Source organism: Mirounga leonina, unplaced genomic scaffold, assembly GCF_011800145.1.
Source record: "Mirounga leonina isolate KUSES-001 unplaced genomic scaffold, KU_Mleo_1.0 Mir_376, whole genome shotgun sequence".
In the NCBI taxonomy this organism is placed as follows: domain Eukaryota; kingdom Metazoa; phylum Chordata; class Mammalia; order Carnivora; family Phocidae; genus Mirounga; species Mirounga leonina.
In genome coordinates, this window is record NW_023270718.1 from 10161725 (window position 1) to 10183649 (window position 21925).

Genomic DNA, 21925 nt, shown 5'->3' on the forward strand with positions numbered 1-21925 from the left:
TCATCTGTCTGTTGGCCATTTGTATGTCTTCTTTGGCGAAATGTCTGGTCATGTCTTCTGCCCATCTCTTGATTGGATTATTTGTTCCTTGGATGTTGAATTTGATTAAGTTCTTTTTCTCTCTCTCTCTCTTTTTTTTTTTTTTGAGCCACCTAGTCACCCCAATTTAATTGTTTTTAAATTTTAATTCCGGTATAGTTAGCATACAGTGTTATATTACTTTTAGGTGCAATAGAGTGATTCAGTAATTCTATACATTACTCAGTGCACATCATGATAAGTGTACTCTTTAATTTTCATCACCCATTTCACCCCCCACCCGAGTTTAAGTTCTTTATAGATTTTGGATACTAGCCCTTTATCTGATATGTCATTTGCAAGTATCTCCTCCCATTCTGTCAGTTGTCTTTTGGTTTTGTTGACTGTTTCCTTTGCTGGGCAAAAGCTTTTTATCGTGATGAAGTCCCAATAGTTCATTTTTGCTTTTGTTTCCCTTGCCTTTGGAGATGTGTCTAGCCAGAAATTGCTGCGGCCGAGGTCACAGAGGTTGCTGCTTGTGTTCTCCTCTAGGATTTTGATGGAGTCCTGTCTCACATTTAGGGCTTTCATCCATTTTGAGTCTATTTTTGTGTGTGGTGTAAGGAAATGGTCCAGTTTCATTCTTCCACATGTGGCTGTCCAATTTTCTAACACCATTTGTTGAAGAGACTGTCTTTTTTTCCATTCTTTCCTGCTTTGTCAAAGATTAGTTGACCCTAGAGTTGAGGGTCCGTTTCTGGGCTCTCTATTCTGTTCCTTTGATCTACATGTCAAACACAGACATCTATGTGTCTGTTTTTGTGCCAGTACCATACTGTCTTGATGATGACAGCTTTGTAATAGAGCTTGAAGTCCAGAATTGTGATGCCACCAGGCTTTGGTTTTCTTTTTCATCACTTTGGCTATTTGGGGTCTTTTCTGGTTCCATACAAATTTTAAAATTATTTGCTCCAGCTCAGTGAAAAAAGTTGATGGTATTTTGATAGGGATTGCATTAAATGTGTATATTGCTCTCTAGGTAGCATAGACATTTTAACAATATTTATTCTTCCAATCCATGAGCATGGAACGTTTTTCCATTTCTTTGTGTCTTCCTCACTTTCCTTCATGAATGTTGTATAGTTTTCTGAATACAGTTCCTTTGCCTCTTTGGTTAGGTTTATTCCTAGGTATCTTATGGTTTTGGGTGCAATTGTAAATGGGATCAACTCCTTAATTTCTCTTTCCTCTGTCTCATTGTTAGTTAGGAATGCAACTGATTTCTGTGCATTGATTTTATATCCTGCCACTTTATTGAATTCCTGTATGAGTTCTAGCAATTTGGGGGTGGAGTCTTTTGGGTTTTCCACATAGAGTATCATGTCATCTGCAAAGAGTGACAGTTTGACTTCTTCTTTGCCTGTTCGGATGCCTTTTATTTTTGTTGTCTGATTACTGAGGCTAAGACTTCTAGTACTATGTTGAACAGCAGTGGTGATAGTGGGCATCCCTGGCGTGTTCCTGACCTTAGGGGGAAAGCTCTCAGCTTTTCCCCATTGAGAATGATATTCACTGTGGGTTTTTCATAGATGGCTTTTATGATATTGAGGTATTTACTCTCTATCCCTACACTGTGAAGAGTTTTAATCAAGAAAGGATGCTGTACTTTGTCAAATGCTTTTTCTGCATCTATTGAGAGGACCATATGGTTCTTTTCCTTTTATTTATGCAGTGTATCACATTGATTGATTTGTGGATGTTGAACCACCCTTGCAGCCCAGGGATAAATCCCATCTGGTCGTGGCGAATAATCCTTTTAATGTACTGTTGGATTCTATTGGCTAGTATTTTGGTGAGAATTTTTGCATCCATGTTCACCAGGGATATTGGTCTGTAATTCTTTTTGGTGGGGTCTTTGTCTGGTTTTGGGATCAAGGTAATGCTGGCCTCATGGAAAGAGTTTGGAAGTTTTCCTTCCATTTCGATTTTTTGAAACAGCTTCAGAAGAATAGGTATTAGTTCTTCTTTAAATGTTTGGTAGAATTCCCCTGGGAAGCCATCCAGCCCTGGGCTCTTGTTTGTTGGGAGATTTTTGATGACTGCTTCAATTTCCTTACTGGTTGTGGATCTGTTCAGGTTTTCTATTTCTTCCTGGTTCAGTTTTGGTAGTTTATATGTCTCTAGGAATGCATCCATTTCCTCCAGACTTGACTTCGATTGCACAGAAAAACTCTATACTTTCACTCTTCCCCATGCATTTTGTGATTGATATCATCATTTACATCTTTTTATATGGACTACCTAAGTTATTGTCATTATAATTATTTCTTAATGCTATGTCTAACTTTTATACAAAAATTGAAAGTGATTTATGCACCACCATAACATAGTATTAGAGTATTGTGTATTTAACTATATACTTACCTTTATCAGTGAATTTTATATCCATCTATTTTCATGCTGCTAATTAGTGTCTTTTTTCATTTCAGCTTGAAGAACTGTCTTTGGCATTTCTTGTAAGGCAGGTCTAGTGGTGATGAAAGCCTTATCTGGGAAAGCCTTATCTTCCTTCATTTCTGAAGGACAGCTTTGTCAGGTATAGTATTCTTGATTGGCAGTTTTTTCCTTTCAGCACTTTGACTCTGTCATCCCATTTACTTCTGGCCTGCAAGGCTTCTACAGAGAAATCTGGGGCCATCTAGTTTGTGGCAAGTCTCTTCTTTGGTTTTGGAGAACTTGATTATTTTGTGTCTTGGTGTATGTAGGTCTTTTAAAATTCAATCTATTTGGAATTCTTTGAGCTTCATGAGTCTGGATATTAATTTGCTTCCCCAGAATTGGGAAATTTTCAGCCATTATTTCCTTAAAATGGTTTTCTGCTTCTCTCCCTCTCCCCTTCCCTTTCCTTCCCTTCCCGGGATTCACATTATGTATATTTTTGTTCATTTTTGAAGTCCTGTAAGTCCTTTAGTCTGTCTTCACTATTTTTCATTCTTTTCGTTCCTCTGAATCATTTTGAATGACTTTGTCTTCAGGTTTACTCATTTTTTTCTTCTGTTTGGTCAAGTCTGCTTTTGAACCTCACTCGTGTATTTTTTTTTTTTAAGACTTTATTTATTTATTTGACAGAGAGATAGCGAGAGCAGGAACACAAGTGGGGGGGTGGGAGAGAGAGAAGCAGGCTTCCTGCCGAGCAGGGAGCCCGATGCAGGGCTCGATCCCAGGACCCTGGGATCATGACCTGAGCCGAAGGCAGATGCTTAATGACTGAGCCACCCAGGCGCCCCCCCACTCATGTATTTTTCAGTTCTGTTTTTGTATTCTTCAGATTCAGTGTTTGGGTTTTGTTTGTTTCTATGTCTTTGTTGATATTGTTTGTTGTATCATTTTCCTGATTTCATTGAGCTGTCTATCCATGTTCTCTTCTCACTGAACTTTTATATATATATAAATGATTTTATTTATTTATTTGACAGAGAGAAGAGAGAGCACAAGCAGATGAAGTGGTAGGCAGAAGGAGAGGGAGAAGTGGTCTCCCTGCTAAGCAGAGGGACCGACATGGGGCTTGATCCCAGGACCCTGGGATCATGACCTGAATCAAAGGCAGACGCTTAACTGAGCTACCTGGGTGCCCCTAAGATTTTATGTTTTTATTTTTCTATGTAGTCTCTATCCCCAACGTAGGGCTCGAACACACGACCCAGAGATCAAGAGTCTCGCACTCCTCCAACTGAGTCAGCCAGCACCCCTAACTCACTTAGCTTTTTAAAGATGATTACTTCTGCTATCACCGTAAGGAGGTAGTCCACTTGTCTTGGGAGAATAAGAGACTTGTAGCTAAGAGCCTCCCACCCCCAACTATAATTAGCCTACATTAGCTGACAGCTAGCCAACCCCCAGACAAGAGAACAAGCCCAGCTAAGATAACTAGAGCCTCCTAGCCAATCCTGAGCTGATCCTAGATGTATGAGAAACAAATATTGTGTGTTATTCAGGTTTCATGGTTGGTTGTTATGCAGCATTATTGCGATTGATGACTGCTACATATGGTACAAAAGTGGTGTATGAAGCATGCAGCAAGCCCACAAATGTTGAGAAGAGGTGTGTGGACAGAGAAAGAAAAGTCTAAATCCAGAACGTTTCTGTTCCATTGAGGATAAAACATTGCCCTCTCAATGATAAAAGGGGCTCAGTGTGATGCACCTGCCCCCAGATTTCTGGCTGGTGTGGGGTGGATATAGAACCAGTCTTGGCTTCTTTCTCATTCATGCTTTCCTAGGGGAGGAGTGACTTAAATCAAGTGAAGAATTTGGAAGGTGTAACTAAGATGTGCAGAACCCAGTTCTCAGTAGCTGGCTTGCCCACAGACAGCATATTATATTTTTAATTGCTCTTCAAGTCACCAATGTTCTGATCTCCCAATAATGTTTGTTTAGGTGCAACATCCACTAGTCCTTGGAAGTTTTCTTTGTCCACAAATGGACTACCTATGTAAAAGGCTACAGGTCCCTTTGCTAGGTGGAAGGCAGAAGTGTCAGACATAGCAGAGTCCTTCCTCAAAGGATGTCTCAAGGAGGTTATGACTCCAGTAGGGTGGTCCTCATCCACCTCTTTTTAACCTACATTTTAGCTTATTTTGTCATATAAATAATTTGGGGGGTATCACACCCAAGTTTCTGTGTCCACTCCCCCTAGGTTTGCATTACACCAGCCATGTCTGCTATGAGAAGTGGCCCCCTTTTCAACACTCAGGTTCCTCCCATCACCATGGAGATCATAGAGCATTTCAACTGCTGCCCCTCCCACAGGCACCCCATCAACTTTCTCTTGTGTGGGAGGGAAGTGATAAAATGAGAAGTGTTTCAAAGGGGTTGGAATTTCAGTTGTCTAAATCTTTCCAAGTCTCCTACATACCATCATTTCAACTGCCAGGATCCTGTTTCTCTAGGGCCACCCAAACTTTTCATGTTACAAATAGAGCAAGGCTATCAATTTAGCTGAATAAGTCAGTGACCTGCAGGATCAAGGTGTTTGTAGAAACCCTTCTACACCTCTGATCTTGACACTCAATAGTTTCTGAATTTGTCTATCATGACAGCTATTATAAAGCCCTTCACCCCAGGAAGCAGGTGACTCCAGAAGGCCAACCACAAGCAATATTTAGATATTTTACTACCACATGCCTTGGTCTTCTAATTTTCCACCCCAAGGCCCAAATTTGAATTCAAAGTATTCACATTTCCTTCAGGTTTATTATCTCCAACCCATTCTCTGGTATCAACTTCTCTATCAGTTAGGGCTCTTTTGGGTTGCAAATAACTAACACTGGCCAAGTAAAGGAAATAATGAATAGACTGGAAGGATAATGGGTAGCCCAGAGAATCAAAGAACAAACTAAACAGTTCTCAAGAAGGACAGTTACCAGAACAGCTCTATCTGTACAGGAACTATTAACAGTCAGTGCTACCATTGGAATGACTTCTGTGTGTCCTTCTGCTCAGGGAGCCCAACAGGCACCAGGCTCAGCCTTTGGTTGAGGTTTGGGCAGGGCACCATGGCATTCCCATAAAACCCAGTAGTCTCCAGAAAGGGGAAGAGATTTTTTGCCTCAATGGAACAGCAAAAACTCCCTCAATAACAAAGCCAGCTCATGTGAAAGGAAGGTTAAAGATACAGGAGTTCTTAGGAAACCCCAAAGTGAGCAGTTCAGCCAGGACCCACAAGGTACTGGGGTGGATGAAGTGCCAGGAGCCAAGCTTCCTTCCAGCTGTATGGCCTTATTCCAGACCTGTTTGTTCATCAGCACACCCAGCCTGAACCTATGATGTCTCACGTAGCCCTTAGTCTGAGTCTGACTGCACTGGGAGCCCAAGAGCGCCAATCAGCTGAGACCAGGGGGGTGGGGGGAGTCAAATTTCATGGAATAAACATGGTGGCTGGGGCATGGTTACCTCTACAACTAACACACAGTGGAGGAATTCCTGAAGAGTGAAAGTGCTGGTCAGGCAACCCCAAATGACCTTCACTTAATTCCCTTTCTGTATTTCCTTTTGTAATATACTCTTCAGGAAATCAATCTTAAAAGAACTGACCCTCTCACCCTGAACTATGCTGATACCCCTTACCATAGAAGGGCCATCAAAGCTGTGACCAAGAGATAACCATAATTCAATAGGCTTTCATTTTAATATAAATAAGTTAATAAAAGAAACCAGGACTCTGCCACTGTCAAATTCCAGAGTAGTTAGAATTAAATGAAAACCACATTTTTAGATCCTAAGGAGTAGAATCCAATCGTGTGACATGCAGATTAGAAGGGGTCAAGTATCTAACCACCTCCTTTGTGTCATGGAGTCAAGGACACAGCAATTCCAAATTGGGTATGATGCAAACCACAGTTGTAGCCAATAGTGATCCAGTTAGCAACCTGGCCAAAAATCTCTGATCATAATGGAATTACAGGCATGTTTGAAAATTACCTCCCAATTTACCTGGGATGGTAACCTACCAAATTGCATGAGATGTTTCGGGTGGTAAAGTCAGGTTAAAATAAGGGAAATTACTCCCCTGAAAACTTTAACCTCAAGAAAGAGTTAGGAATAGACACTTTAAAGAGATTCTAGGGGCACCTGGGTGGCTCAGTCAGCTAAGCATCTGCCTTCAGCTCAGGTCATTAACTCAAGGTCCTGGGATTGAGCCCCACATGGGGCTCCCTGCTCAGTGGGGAGCCTGCTTCTTTCTCCCTCTGCCTATGCCTGCTGCTTCCCCTGCTTGTGCGCTCTCTGTCAGATAAAATCTTTTTTTTTTTTTTTTTTTAAAGATTTTATTTATTTATTTGAGAGAGAGAGAGCACATGAGAGGGGGGAGGGTCAGAGGGAGAAGCAGACTCCCTGCCGAGCAGGGAGCCCGATGCGGGACTCGATCCAGGGACTCCAGGATCATGACCTGAGCCGAAGGCAGTTGCCTAACCAACTGAGCCACCCAGGCGCCCTCTGTCAGATAAAATCTTAAAAAATAATAATAATAAAGAGATTCTAAACCATAGTACTAACATTTTTAATGTTAAGGGATCACTCTTGTTTGTAGTTTTTTTGCTTGAGAGAATCTCATATTTGAGATTAAAAATTAAAATGCTGACTCAAGTAACTGAAATATACTTCTGTTTATTATCAAGTTTAAAAACACTATTGGAATATATAGCAGTGCAGTTAAAAATGTGGAATCCTATAGTATTAAGATATCTCTTAGAAGGAATTGTTGAAATAAATACTAAGACTCATAAGCCAAACTTAAAGGCCTAAGGAGGCACTAAGCTTTTGGCTTTCTAGTTGTAACAAAAAACTGCATTTACCAACCCCAAACACTTAAAATGGACAAAAGAAGAGACTGACAAATATCTTATTTTTAACTTTATTTTTATTGTTGACACTATTACAGATAGATAGAACAACCACAACCATATTATCAAACCAAAAACCTGTGCACAGAAACAAGATGAAGAAAATATATCAAGATGTTAACCACAGTCTTTGGATGGTGAAAATATGGGCAAGTTTCTCTTCTACATTTCTGCAACTTCAAAGTTTCTATAAAGAACACATACAGTGTTTATAATGGAAATATATGCGATAAAGGTGGATTACCAAACACTATGATAAAGACCATTCAAGGAAACCAAAATATTTAACCATAATCCCACAACAACCACACAACTATTTAACTGTCTTCCATATTTCTTCCCATCTTTGACTCTATATATACTTAATCATTAACACCCTAATTATCATAGACTGGTGCACAGATCAAGATGTTAACAGCAATTGTTGCTGGGTGTTGGGTGTATGGGTGAATTTCTTTTCTTCTAGTTTACTGAATTTTCCAAAGTTTGCTATGAGTATGTATTATATTTGTAATGGAGAAATACATACATAAGATTTAATACCAAAACACCAAAGGTCATTCAAGGAATTTGAGACAATATATTTAACCATAATCCCACAATGACAACACTATTTTAATTATTTTCCTTTTTTTTTTTTCATTTTAGACTTTATGCATACATATTTAACACCATTATAATCACAGGCTTGTGCACTAAAACAAGATGGAGGAAACAGATCAAGATGTTAACAGTAGTTGTTGTGTGTTGGGAATATGGGTGACTTTTTTCTCTTTTCTAATTTAGTGTATTTTCCAATTTTTCCTCTGGGTATGTATTATGCTTGTAATGTAAAAAAACATAATAAACTTTGTTAGCAGAACACTATTATAAGGAACATTTGAAGACATTAAGATGAAAGTATTTAACCATAATTCCACAAAGATAACATAACAGCTATTTTGAATACACATTTGGACACAGTTATAATCATAAACCTGTGCACAGAAACAAGAATAAACAAGATGTTGAAGAGTATATCTGTCTTTGGATGGTTGGAATATGGATTTTTTTCCTCCACTTTTCTGTATTTTCCAAGTGTCTGATAATGAGTTCAAATTATGTTCACAATGGAAATGTGATTATAAACTTTTTAGTAACACTACCATAAAGAACATTCAAAGAATTTAAGAAAATAATGCTCAACTATAAGCCTACAACAACAACAACACAACAGCTTTTGACTATAAGCATACATTTTTAATCAGTTATAACTGTAGTATAAATATAATTCTGTGTCCTGCTTTTTCCACTCAATATTCCGTAAATATATTTCCATGTTGCTACATAACTCTTCATGATTATCATTTTTAAACAGCTGCATGACAGTCCATGGATACCTTCATGTAATCATTCTCGTACTGTTTGGCATTTACGTTGTTCCTAATTTTTCACTAACATAAGGTTGGAATGGGCACCTTGGCAATGGGTTTGGCAAGTTGTTTAATACTGCCAACAGTGATAAACCCAAATTCACCCCAATAACATCAATGCTGGTTCCCATCTAAAAGGTCCTCCTCCTGTGATGTGGGGCCTCAATGCTCCTTGAATGTCCATTCCAACCTCAGGTCTTTCTATGCAGCTGGCCCTCACCTACACCGAAAAGGCCCCTTCTTAACTGCCCAGGACTTCCTGCTCAATTCATTCCTACCAACCTGGTCTTCTAAGCCTTGCTTCCCATATTTCCTTCTGTCTGCTTCCTAGCCTCCTAGATCTGGTGATATATTAGGACTCCCTTCTTTGGCTTCCTCATTTCTGCTTCATGCTTTCAACAGTACAACCTCCCTCGACTTTGGCATTCCCTGCAGCTCTGACATACACTCTCCAAGCCCCAACCATGCGGATCTAGGAGAGTGAGATTTAGACACATTCCCCCAGCAGGTATATTAATTTTGCTTGCTCAAATTATCTGCTGTTATCTTTTGCTCACTTAATCTACAGATCCACTTTAAATTTTTTTTTTAATTTTTTTTTTCCAGCCAACTCAAAGCCAAAAAATTTAATAGTCATTATGCAAGAGGAGGGGAAGCAAAAGGAGCACAGGTGGTCCACAGAACAGGACACAGGAAACCTCAAGCTATGAGGTCAATTTGTGATTAAGTGGAAAACTGAGGTGATTGGACAAACGTGACACTAATGGATAGCTCGGAAATACTTAGAAGGGCTGAAAGAGGGAGGAACAGATGGTAAGGAAACAAATTAAGGCTGCTGGGGAACCTGAGTCCATGTTAAGCTTAAGTTGACTGTAAAGAAAGCTTTTTTAAAATTTTTAAAATGCAAGTTAGACATGGGGTGGAGGGTCAGACAGGTGAAGACGAGAATTAAGTGATAGAAAGCTCTAAGGATACTAGCTCCTGGGCACCCAGGGTGCAAACTGATTTGTGGCCGTATAATACTAATGAAGCCACGCTGCTACTTGTCACTTAAGGCAGGAAGCGCACAAAGGAAGTGATGGAAATTGTAAGCCTGCATCCTTATTTACAACATGAAAGCCTCTCCCTCTGGTTCTCAATCATCAGTAGGCACTACTGTGATCTAGTGATGGTTACAACCCACTCTTTAAAGGCAAAAGCATAAGATTTATAGGGAAAAGCTTCAGCTTTTATAAATTCACTATCAAACACACATCAAGTTGGTTAAAAAAAAAAAAAACTCGTAATATTTTTGCATGAGAATCACTGCAAGGTACAATGTGGCAACCGACCACTTTGGGTCACCAAAGGCCAATCCACATATTGTAAAGGCTTACACAGCATTAGGTTCCAAAGTGTTGGTGTAGACAAAAAAGCTGAAAAGGAAGTTCCAAGTACTTCTCTTTTCAAACAGCAAAGAATAAAAGACATTTTACCTTTCATGCTTACACTTTTACAGGAATACTTAAGGGTAAGGAACAATACACAATTACTCAAAACGATACTGATGGGGTTCAAATAATGCACAATAAGTCTTTCTCAGAATCTAAGATACTTAGAAATATATTCTAATTTGTTGCTCTCTTCCTCCTCCAAAAAAGAAAAAAAAAAAATCAGAGTACCAGGTAAGGTACTTCTGCACAGTAAACTGTAACTGTATATCATATCAAATCCAAATATATGTGATTACTGTTTTGCTATGATATGTTATTTTATATACATTGCAGGGAACATTATATATAGGTTATAGAAGTGTCATTTACATTTGACTGGGCAATTTCTGCAATCTCAAAAACTTCTGGGATTTTCCCTCAATAGATTACTCAGATGAAAGGTATGTGCTATAGCTTTCCCACATGCATACACTGATGTGTGATGGAGGAGAGCTAAAACCAAAGGAGTGTCCACCTTTGGTCTCCTTTTAGTCTGAGTTGTCTGATGTTAAAAGTCAGGTGCGTACATGCCAAGGTAAGTTTTCTTCTGACATTATTATGGGTTGAAGTCTCTGGTTTAGTAGGGGTCAAGTTCTAAATGAAGGTTTTCTAAACTTTATCCTCGTGTTCTCAGCCGGTGTGAGTATTCTGATGTCTAGCAAGGGAAAGGCGATCACTGAAAAGCTGCCCACAGACATCACATTTGAAGTACTTGTCATCGGCCCGATCGTTGCCACTAGTGCTGGTGCTGGCATGTTCAGTGTAGCGTGAGCTTTCCCCATAGACATTTCCAGGCTCAAATATTATCACCCTGGCATGGGTTTTCAGGTGCTCACCATAAGCTGAGTTGGAAGTGAAGGTTTCTCCACATTCCCTACAGTCATAGTATGGTTCTTCAACCTGAATCTCTTGATCTTCACCTTCTTCTTCTGGGTCTTCGATCCCTGCCCCATCTGGCTCATCAGCATCTCCCTCTGGCTCTTCAGCCTTTCCCTCTGGCTCTTCAACTCTTTCTTCTGGGTCTTCTATCCCTGCACCATCTGGTTCATCAGCATCTCCATTGGGCTGTTCAGCCTCTCCGTTGGGCTGTTCAGCCTCCCCATTTGGCTCCGCAGCCTCCCCATCTGGCCCTTCGGCCTCTCCATTGGGCTCAGCAGCCTCCACATTAGGCTCAGCAGCCTCCACCTCTGGCTCAGCAGCCTCCACCTCTGGCTCAGCAGCTTCTACGTTTGATCCCTGGATCCGAAGAACTTCTCGTGGAACAAGGACATTGGCTTCAACCTCCTGGGCTCCTTCTTCTTCTTCCTCTTCAAGATGAAGCTTCTGATGTTTAGTGAGAACTGTGTTATGAATGAAGGACTTCCCACAGTCCTTGCATTCATAGAATGGTGAATCTCTTTTAGGGGGCTCAGTAAGAAATGAGGTGTGAACGAAGGAGGCCCCATAATCATAGGGCTCATCTTTCTCATGAATTCTCATGTGCTCCCTAAGGTCTGACTGATTGAGGAAGGATTCTCCACATGTTTTACATTCATAGTGTTTCTCTTCGGTTTGACTTCTCTGAAACTCAGTAAGGGCTAAGCCTGGACTGACTGCATCTTCACTTCCCTGGCCCTGCTCCGGTAAATCCTCTCCAGTATGAATTCTCATATGTTCACTAAGGACAGAGCCATGAATGAAGTCTTGTCCACACACGTGGCATTGAAGGGATGTTCCTGCAGGAGGATTCTTCTGTGGGGCACGAGGCCTCCGTGGGTTAATGACCAAGGGTTGCATAAAAGGCTCCTCATACCTTCTATGGCCAAAGAATTGATCTTGCTCATGGATTTTCTGATGCTCAAAAAGGAATGAGCTATGAACAAAAGATTCCCCACATGCAGGGCATTCATAGAGCTGCTCTCCAATATAATCTTTCTGATATTCACTGACAGAATGGGTATGGATTACAGAATGTGTGTACTCACGACTGTCGATGAGATACTCTCTGCCATGAACCTTCTGATGATCCTTAAGGTCTGCGCGATCTGCAAAGCCCAGCCCACAATCCTTACATCCATAGATTGTGTCTTCAGGCTCATCCTGCTCATCCTGCTCGTCCTGTTCATCTGGCTCCTCCTGCCGAGGCTCCTCCTGCCGAGGCTCTACCTGCCGAGGCCCATCAAGGCCTGTGCCCTGAATAACAGAGTTTCCAAAGAGCTTCCGACCATGGAATTCTTCTCGGGCATAGATTTTCTGATGTGCACCAAGCTCTTCAATGGTGGCAAAGCATTCCCCACACTCTTTACATTTATTGCGCACTTGCTGTTGAGCATAACTCGTCTGTGCTTGCTCTTCGGCGTAACTCATCAGTGATGGTTGTTTAGCGTAACTCATCTGTACTGGTTGTTTAGTGTAACTCATCTGTGGTGGTTGTTTAGTATAACTCATCTGCATTGGGTGTTCAGAGTAACTTATCTGCACTGGGTGTGCAATGTAATTTGTCTGCGCTGGTTGTTTAGCATAACTCGCCTGCACTGCTTGTTTAGTATAACTCGCCTGCGCTGGTTGTTTAGCATAACTTGTCTGTGCTGGCTGTTCAGAGTATCTCATCTGCCCTGGGTGTTCAGCATAACTTGTCTGTGCTTGTTCAGCATAACTTGTCTGAGGGTCAGTAGAGGCTAAGCTGCGAATTACAGATCTTTCATAGTTTTTACTTCCAGAGGGCTTCTTTCTATCGTGAATCTTCTGATGCTCAGTGAGGTCGGAGCTACGAACAAAGGATTCTCCACACTCTGGACATTCATAGAATTTCTCTCTAGGGCGAAATGTTTGAGGTTCGCCAAAACGTAGGGAGTGAATTACAGAGGTCTCATAGTTCCTACGCTCAATGTTTTTTTTCTTAGCACGAGCCTTCTGATGTTCGCGGACATTTGAGCTGGGAACAGACGATTCACTGGACCCGGGACTAGTAAGACTTTTCTGAGGTTCGATACGGGATACACTTTGTATAACGGAGTCCTTGTAGTTGTTACTCTTAGCCCCTTCATAAGAGTTCTCTCTGGCAGGAGTTTTCTGTTGCTTATCACGAAGGTCTGAGATGTAAGTAGAGGATTCTCCCTTTTCATCACATTCAACGACTTCATTTCCATTGTAATTTTTGGGAGGTTTGAAAGCAGCTAAGCTATGGATAACAGACCTCTCATATTTCTTTCCTTCGGAATTCTCTCCGGCATGGACTTTCTGATGTTCGATAACACCTGAGGTCTGGGTAGACTCTGCAATCACTTGTGATTTACTGGGCCCCACTGCACTGTGACTTTTCTGAGCTTTAGCAAAGGCTAAGCTATGAATAACAGACCTCTCATATGGTTTCCTCTCACACGCATTTTCTTTAGTAGGAATCTTCTGGTTGTCATCAGGGTTAGAGCTGATGGTGAACGCCTTCTCGTCCTCGTTTTCAGGTGGTCTTGTTATAGTATGACTCTTCTGAGATTCAGTGAAGGGCACGCTATGAATGACAGACTTCTCATACCCTCTGCCTTCATAGTGGTTCTTTCGAGAATGAATTTTCTGATGCTCACTGAGGTCTGAGCTTTGCCTAAAGGCATCCCCACCATCTTTAAAGTCATAGAGCTTCTCTTTTGAGTAAGATTTCTGACGCCTTTTAAGGGACTGCCCAGGAATAAAGGTTTCCTCACACATTTTACCCTTATTTTCAAATAGGTTTCCTCTAGTATGGATCTTCTGATGTTCTTTCAGGGATGAGCTATGATGGAAGGTCTCCCCGCACACCTTACATTCATACATTTTCTCTTTACCATACATTTTCTGAACCTCATTAAGGGGTGGGCTGGGTTTAAAGGCTTCCCCACGCTCATTATCTTTGTCATCTCTACCATGGGTTTTCTGGTGGTCAATCAGGGCAGAACTATGAAGGAAGGTTTCCTTACACACCTTACATTCATAGAATTTATCCTTTCCATATATTTTCTGAAGCTCACTGAAGGTTGGGCTAGGCATGAAGGGCTCCTCATACTCCTCATCATTACATTCTGCAAGATGCTCTCTAGCATGAATTTTCCGATGTTCGGCAAGAGCGGCACTCTTATTGAAGGTTTCCCCACACTCTTTACATTCAAAGCGTTTCCCCCCAGCCTGACTTTTCTGAACCTCACTGACAGCCACACTATGAATAAACGATTCACCATACTCATAGAGATTCTCTCTAGTATGCATGATCTGATGTTCGACAAATTCTGAAATCACACTGAAAGACCTCCCACACTCATCACACACATAAGGCATTGCCCCAAAATCAAGTGGGTGTGACTCAGTGAAGGAGGGGGCGCTAAGGCTGCTCATGCTCATGGCTTTTCTCATTTCACTACATTCAAAAGGTCTCTTCCTTGCATAGCCTTTCTGCTCATGAACGGAGGCCTTCCCTTCTGTGTCAAACTGATACCGCCTTTTTCTTTCAAGAACTCTCTTTTTGGAAACAAGACTCGAGTTAAAATTATAGCTTCCCCCAAAGGCATTCCCTTCATAGCCCCTCTCCTGAATCACCGACTCCCTCTTGTTGAATGAAACTTCTTTCCAATCATTGTCTGGTCTTCTGGGGAACCTCTGTGACCGATCATTAGATTCCCTGGCCCGTCCCGATTTGGAGTTGCGTGAAACATCCTTGATGAATTTTTCCATTATCACCCCGTGGGAAGATTCATCTTCACAAATTCCCCGCCGATGGGTTGACTTTTTGGTTTCAGGCATGGTTTTCAGACCTTAAAAGAAACCCCAAATGTAAATACTCCCTAGTCCCTGTGCAAAGTAAGAGTGGGACTTCTGAGATGATGGTGTGAATATAAAATGTAAGAGATTTACCAATATGTACGTACGGCTCCCATCTCACTACCTAGTATAGCTCCCATCTCACTACCTAAAGTGGCCACTAGCTGTGATCTGCCTAGTGCTTACCTCGACTGGTGCTCGGGTAGGCACTACTTCTCTTTGACCTCGATGAATGGCCTTGTGTCATGTGGGAGTGGCCATCGTCTTCGGCAAGCTGAACCCCTGTTCACAAGAATATGCTTTATCATTTATATAGCTATAGTCAAGTTAGGTACAAGACTCATCACCATAAGATGGTGCCTACCTTCCTACAATCCACTAAGCAGGAGGTAGCCCATACCCAACTCCTTGAACGTCTTCTATGTGCAGTCCCACATCCTTACTGTCCACTTCTCAGCCCATTCTAGCCTGAATTTTAATTAATTCTCCTGACTCCACCTAGAAGTCTGTACAGAAACCACCTGTGTCCTTAAATCCAGTGCATCCTTTTTAGTCTTCACCCTTCTGTAACCACCTTTTAAATCCTGACACCCTCTTTTTCACTGGCTTCCATGGTTCTCTTCTTCCTTTACTCTTTTCTCCAGCTGTTCTCTGAACTCCACTGCCTTGCACAGTCTCTCTCCTCAGCATCAGACCTGCATAGTCAACTGCCTGCTATGAATGGAGCTAGATGACTTCAAGGACAGTCCAAATGGGAACTCAGGATCCCATTCTACATGTGTATTTGAAAATCTTCACTGCCACCTCTCTAGAAAAAAGTACCAACTCTTGTGGCAAGACACATCTCCCCATTCTCTTCCACCTTGTACAATACATTCTTCACCCAAAGCCAGAATGATTTCTCAATAATAGAAATCTCATCATTTACTTCTCTCCTTGAAATATTTCAAAGGCTTCTTATTACCCTTAAAGCCCAAATATATTAACATCAACTCTAATATCCCACGCAGCTTTAAAAATAAGGTGACAAAAAGCTTCAATGACTAGGTCTGGAGTAACTGACAGAAGCAGCTGCTTACCCAGAGAGAGCAGCTTCCTATAGTTCTCCATGTTGTCCTGAATCGGGTTCTGAGGCTTCCTGTCCTCAGTCAGGTTCACAACGTCCTGGTATGACACTGCATCCTAAAATACCAAACACAGACCTCTCAATGGAGTCTTTCCGCGGGCATCCAAGAGAGAAGAATTCTGGCAACATGGGCGCTACACACACAAAGATACGTAGAAAGTGCTCACAGCATTTGGGGTTCTGAGTGATCCAAGGCAAGTTTTACTACGGACCTACTTTGTACCTACCTTGGTGCTATACTCTGAGGAAGATCCAAAAGACGTATGACACATATTCCTTGCCCTCATGCAGCTTATAATTTGGTTGGAGAGAAAAGACTCATGAAACAATTAGAGAACAATAAACAATAAAGTGGGGTACAGATAATCAGTGCTAAATAGGTTTGGTAGAGGGACAGCTCAGGGTTTTGTAGAAGGACTTGGGTGGGACCTTAAGTGGTAAGACTTTGACACAGAGAAAAGGGATTGGTGGGAGAGCTTCAACAGGCCAAACACCAATTATGCGTGGCATATGCAAGGACAGAAGGAAAATGTGTTTCAGCAGACATCTGGTCAGGAACTGTGACTTAAACCTCCCTCCACAGTCCCACTGTGTCCTGTGCTCACCTTCACTGTACAACATGGATACATGGTGGGCTCTTCTAGGTGTGGACAAGTTCCAAAAAACCCAGATGTAACTTTAAGTACCGAATGCCTCCATTTTTTAAGCCTCTTCCACTTTAATGGCTATGTCTCTAAAAATAATTTTAAAATTCCCTGAATTACTCAGAAGAGTCTTTTATGCAGCATCTTACAGGACCTTTTCTTACTGTGCACTAGAATGTTCCTGGTTTCAGGGAAGTGTGGTCCCAGGGAGTACCACACCAAGCCCTGGAGACAGACTTAAGGATGGACACAGCACCATGGGAAGCCCGCAGGTTTTGGGGCCAGAGAAAACTCAAGGGTCAAAGGAAAACTGTACCATTTATGAGCCATGCAACCTTGGGAACAGAAATCTTTCTGAGCCTCAAGTTCTTCATCTGTAAAATGGAGAGTTAGGCATCAACCTGCCTTGCAATATTGTGGGTGAGGATTTTCTGCAAAGTGATGTGTTGTTTAAACATCAAGAAAAACTACATAAAGAAAGTGTAAATCACTAAATTACTATGTAAAGATATTTTGATATTAAATTTATTACACTTCCTTTCTGGAGAGTGGCATTATAGCCATATGAAATGTAGCAAAAAAAAAAAGTGAATTAGATCTATCTCTTATGGAGAAAGATAAATAGGCAAATACACTGGGAGTTAAGAGGGACGCTCATTTATGCAACTGCCAACATCCAGTGATAAAAAGCAAAAACCACAACCAAAACTAAGCAGAGTTTCAAAAATGAAACTCTTTCTAGGTCCAGGCTGAGAATTCCTAGAACAACGAACTAGCACTGCAGACTCGGTACAACTGCCACCCCATAAAGCTAACTTGCATTGTTTTTGCTGGGTGCCAATCTCCTGTCCGACAGCAAGTTCAAGAGCAAAAGCCGTGCTATGCTCAGCTTTGTGACAGTGCTTCCTAAGTCCCAGCACCGGTTTATTATACTACGAAGGAAAGTATGGGTGGGAACAAAGATGCATTTCTGGTAAGAGGAAGGAAACCAGGGCTCCTAACTTGGGGGATTAGGAGAGAAACAGATGCGGTTAAGAACTTGGGGGGCTCAGGGAGTCAGAAGGGTCACCACCCCTGGTGTTGACAGACCCCCAAGGACAATGGCAAAAAGGAATGACTGTTTTTCATATTCTTCTCTCCATTTGCCTGAGTAAAATAAATGCATGTTAAATTTTGAACTACACTGTTCCTATGAAAGAAAAATGATGCTGTGATTTCAAATGAAGTTAATCTATGTAAGTGGGCTTCTCTAAAGCAGTTGGTCACTTTGTATCTGTAACCAAAATGGCATCTAAATTTGCACAAGCTGCAATCAAGTTCCACTCGAATGGGTGCCACCCAGAGAGCATCGTGGCACCACTTCACTTTCACGGCAGGACCCACACGCGTAAGTGATTCAGAGATTTACACACAATGCTAAAAGATGATGAGGATTTTCTGTTGTGCATACCCTCAAGATACAATTTACATCTGCTGCAGCTGCTATTCCTACCACACTGAGTTACAGCAATCAGTGGCTTCTAAACTTCTAGACGTCACAGACATGGAGCCAACTCTTCTCAGTGTCAAGGAAGGGCATTTTTTTTTAAAGTAGGCTCCACACCCAGCATGGAGCCCAACTCGGGGACTGAACTTAAGACCCTGAGATCAAGCCCTGAGCTGATATCAAGAGTGGGGCTCTTCACCAACTGTGCCATCCAGGCACCCCTCAAGGAAGGGCATTCAAAAAGCAAAATAAGACAAAAGCCAATTACAAATCTCCTATCATCTTCATTTCATAAGAGTATCCTAACACCCCCCAAAATAAGGACACTGAAATTTTTCATTTCCCCACGTATCAGTGAAAACTTAGTTACCATCTGGCACAGCAGTGCTTGGGAGGCACTGATACTCATCGCAGACCACCTTCGTGGGTGGCAAATGCGTATCAGTGAGACTTTTTTTTTTCCCCCAAAATCAAGCTTAAGAAAGAGTCTGTGATTTAGTATTTTGCCTAGATTCCTACAATTTTGGTCACTTTGGTTTCTTCAACTAAGGCATCAAAATTAGTGACAAACTAAATGTGTCACAAACTTAGATTGTTTCCCTGGCACAAGGACATTTGGGCTGGAGGAAATGAGTCACTTCTGACCCCACCCACCTTCTTCCACATCCCTTCAGCTGCTGCAGGAGCTCTGCTTTCAAGATCTGGACACTACCCATCCTTCCTTCTCATACGTACTTGTGGATCCTTGCTTGCCTTCAGGACAGAGGACAAATGACAGACCTCTCAGGGTAGGGTACAAAGCCCTCCGTCAGCTGATCCCAACTCATAAATCTCACTGCAGGCACCATTACTAATATATCTCAGTGCACTGGGGTAGACCTAAGCTCTCTGCTTGGCTGCAGGACACCGGTGACCAGGCCTACCCATGCCTCAGGCTGTCTTGCGTCTCTTGCCCTCTGTGTTCTGGCCAACCTGGCCTTTGTTCGGTTCCTGCCTTGGGGCCTTCACCTGGGATCTCCTGACCCTGACACTTCACCTAACCAACTGTTCCTGCCCTTCAGCTGTCAAATGTTACTGCCTTCAAGGTATCTCCTATCCAAACCAAGATCCCCATGACAATTTCTTGTTATAACTCCCAATTTTTCCTTAACGGCACTCTGTATAAGAAGCAGTTACATATGGTATTTATATGGAATTTTATTTGTGGGATTGTTGAATGCCCTTCTCTGTTGTAAGGCTCAAAGTTTCCAGGGCATCCAGGGGCCTTAATTATCTCAGTCACTACTGTACTCCCTGACCTGGGGGGAACGTCCTTAATAGTAAGAGGAGATGCAGGCTCCATGCACTCAGCTACCCCCCTTCCTCTCAAGCCCTTTCCATGCTGTGGCCCCCCTTCACAATGCCATGTTTTAAGTGACCCTTCTCCTTAAAGGTCAGCTCAAATGCCAAGTCTCTCTCCTGTCACCAATTTCCCCAGCACACTGCCTCTTAAAACGACTGCCATTAACAGCTGAGAGGTAGGCTGTGCCTACCACATGCCCGGCGTCACGTTAAGCACTTCACATATGCATATCACACTCACTCCTCCCAGCAGCCCTGCTGAGCCAATCGCCACATCCATCCTGCAGATGAGGAAACTGAGGTTCAGCTTGCTTAAGTAAACGGTCCAAGGCTGCACACCCAACAGGTGGCAGAGCTGGGCTTCAAACCCAGCTTTCGTTGGCTCCAGAGCTTCTGCTCTCACTTGCCAGTCTACTGTATGGCTTTGCCACTTCCCTGGCTCCCCACAGTGGGTCGGCCAGAAAGATCTCCAGAATAGTTCTGTTTCCCTGGCCCAATAAGGAACAACCGACGTGACCAAAGCACGACCCAGATGCTGAGTGGAAAACCCTCTACATGGATAAATGAGAAAATAGGCAGGAGTCACCCCAGCCACTTGCCACCTCTGGGGACAGGCCTGGGCTCCTTGCAGAGAGTAACTGCCCCCTTCACTACACCCAGCTGGGATTCTAGGGAGATGAACACACCCTCTTGGGAAAGAAAGGCATCTCTGCCATGAAAAGAAGATGGTCTTCCCAGAAAGAGAGGAGACCTAAGCATACCTGGGATCTTGACTCATAATCCATCACGGAGTCCCTACGCTTGCGCTCTCTTTCCATCGCAAAAGCTGTTTTCTCCATCAGAGGAAGGGAAAGATCCCGTTGAGGAAGTCCTGGGAAGAGAAAAGGCATCTTGAAGGAACGAGGCCCATCTAACCCTGCACGCTCATCAGGGACGTCAGAGCTTGTGCCTTACTGTTTCTGGGATTCCTGGTGTATGGCCAGCGGTCTCGAGACTCCAGGTCTCTGCTTCTGCCTCTCCGCTCCTGGTCCCAATCTAGCTCCCAATCCCGATTCCGGTCCCGGTCCCAGTCCTGGTCCCATTCCCGGTCCCGGTCACCTGAGAAAGCCAGACATTCAAGGAGTTAACAAAATGCTCTGACACATGTGTTCTCCCTTCATGTGTACACATACCACTTGGGAAAGGAACACTATTCTTGCTCCTCCCTTGAGGAAATGGATCCCACACTGAGGTCCCCAGACTCCTAAGCATGATCTGGGCTCTTCCTATTACCCTAGACCTGGAACACCATTTCTGGAGGCTTTGCTTAAGTGGGGCATACTGCAAAGCAAGTTCCAAAGGCTGGTTTAGAGGTTAGAGGTTGGCTTCCCTTCTAACACTTCTGTTGGTTCTCCAGTTCCTACATAGTCAAGCCCACACTCAGGACAATGACTTCAGACCCTCTACTACTGGGCTTACGCCTGACAATCTTAAGGGATACATGATGCTACACCAAAGAAACAAAACACATGCCCTCCCCCAAAGCAAACCTTCTAAAAAGTTCACTGAAGAACCTTTAACAAATAAAATAACTTTTAGAGACAAAGTAGTAATGAACTTTGCCCCTCTTGGGGAGGCTGTGGGCATATCTTCAAACAGCCTGCTGCAAATTTCCAACAGCCTTAAATACTATCTCATTATTTAAAAAGAAAATTGTAGGGGCGCCCGGGTGGCTCAGTCGGTTGAGCGACTGCTTTTGGCTCAGGTCGTGATCCCAGGATCCTGGGATCGAGTCCCGCATTGGGCTCCCTGCTCAGCAGGTAAGTGTTTCTCCCTCTCTCTCCTCTCACTCACTCTCTCAGATAAACGAATAAAATCTTAAAAAAAAAAGAAAGAAAACTGTATTTCATGCCATATACTGGTGTCTTCTTTGATACTAAAAATGTCTCATTATATCATCAATTAATTTACTTTCCCTCAGATCTGTGAGTAGCAGCAGTTGCCCTGGGAAGGTGCTGCTGTCTTCACTGAAGGCTTCATGCCCACCGTGCACGTTTATGCCATGTGGCAGGCTTGGTGAAAGGGGAAGCCAGGCTGAAGTCTGGAAGCATGCCCCGACGGGGGGCATAACCGGACAGGGTTACTACTCACTGCAAAAAGAAGAGGCGGAGCGTGGTGGCGGGGACTCTGCTCCCTTCCGGCTCATGCTGTCTTCGCTGCGGAGGTCACTGTTGTCGTCTGAGAGGACACCAGACACTGACTTAATGCTTTATCACGTCTTGCC

General features: G+C 42.7%; 1 protein-coding gene across 5 annotated transcripts in view; it reads right to left on the reverse strand.

Annotated features, from left to right (window-relative positions):
- Window positions 1-7416: 7416 nt before the first annotated feature.
- The window catches only part of PEG3 (paternally expressed 3), a 32742-nt gene continuing 18233 nt past the window's right edge, over window positions 7417-21925 (reverse strand). For all 5 annotated transcript variants that reach the window (XM_034986075.1, XM_034986076.1, XM_034986077.1 and 2 more), the window contains 6 exons: window positions 21793-21879; window positions 20617-20760; window positions 20424-20533; window positions 16145-16247; window positions 15252-15347; window positions 7417-15058 (listed from right to left, as the gene is read on the reverse strand). In XM_034986075.1, coding sequence (XP_034841966.1) covers window positions 10932-15058; window positions 15252-15347; window positions 16145-16247; window positions 20424-20533; window positions 20617-20760; window positions 21793-21879 — 4667 coding nt within the window. In that variant the 3' untranslated portion in view covers window positions 7417-10931. The remainder of the gene's footprint in view (window positions 15059-15251; window positions 15348-16144; window positions 16248-20423; window positions 20534-20616; window positions 20761-21792; window positions 21880-21925) is intronic.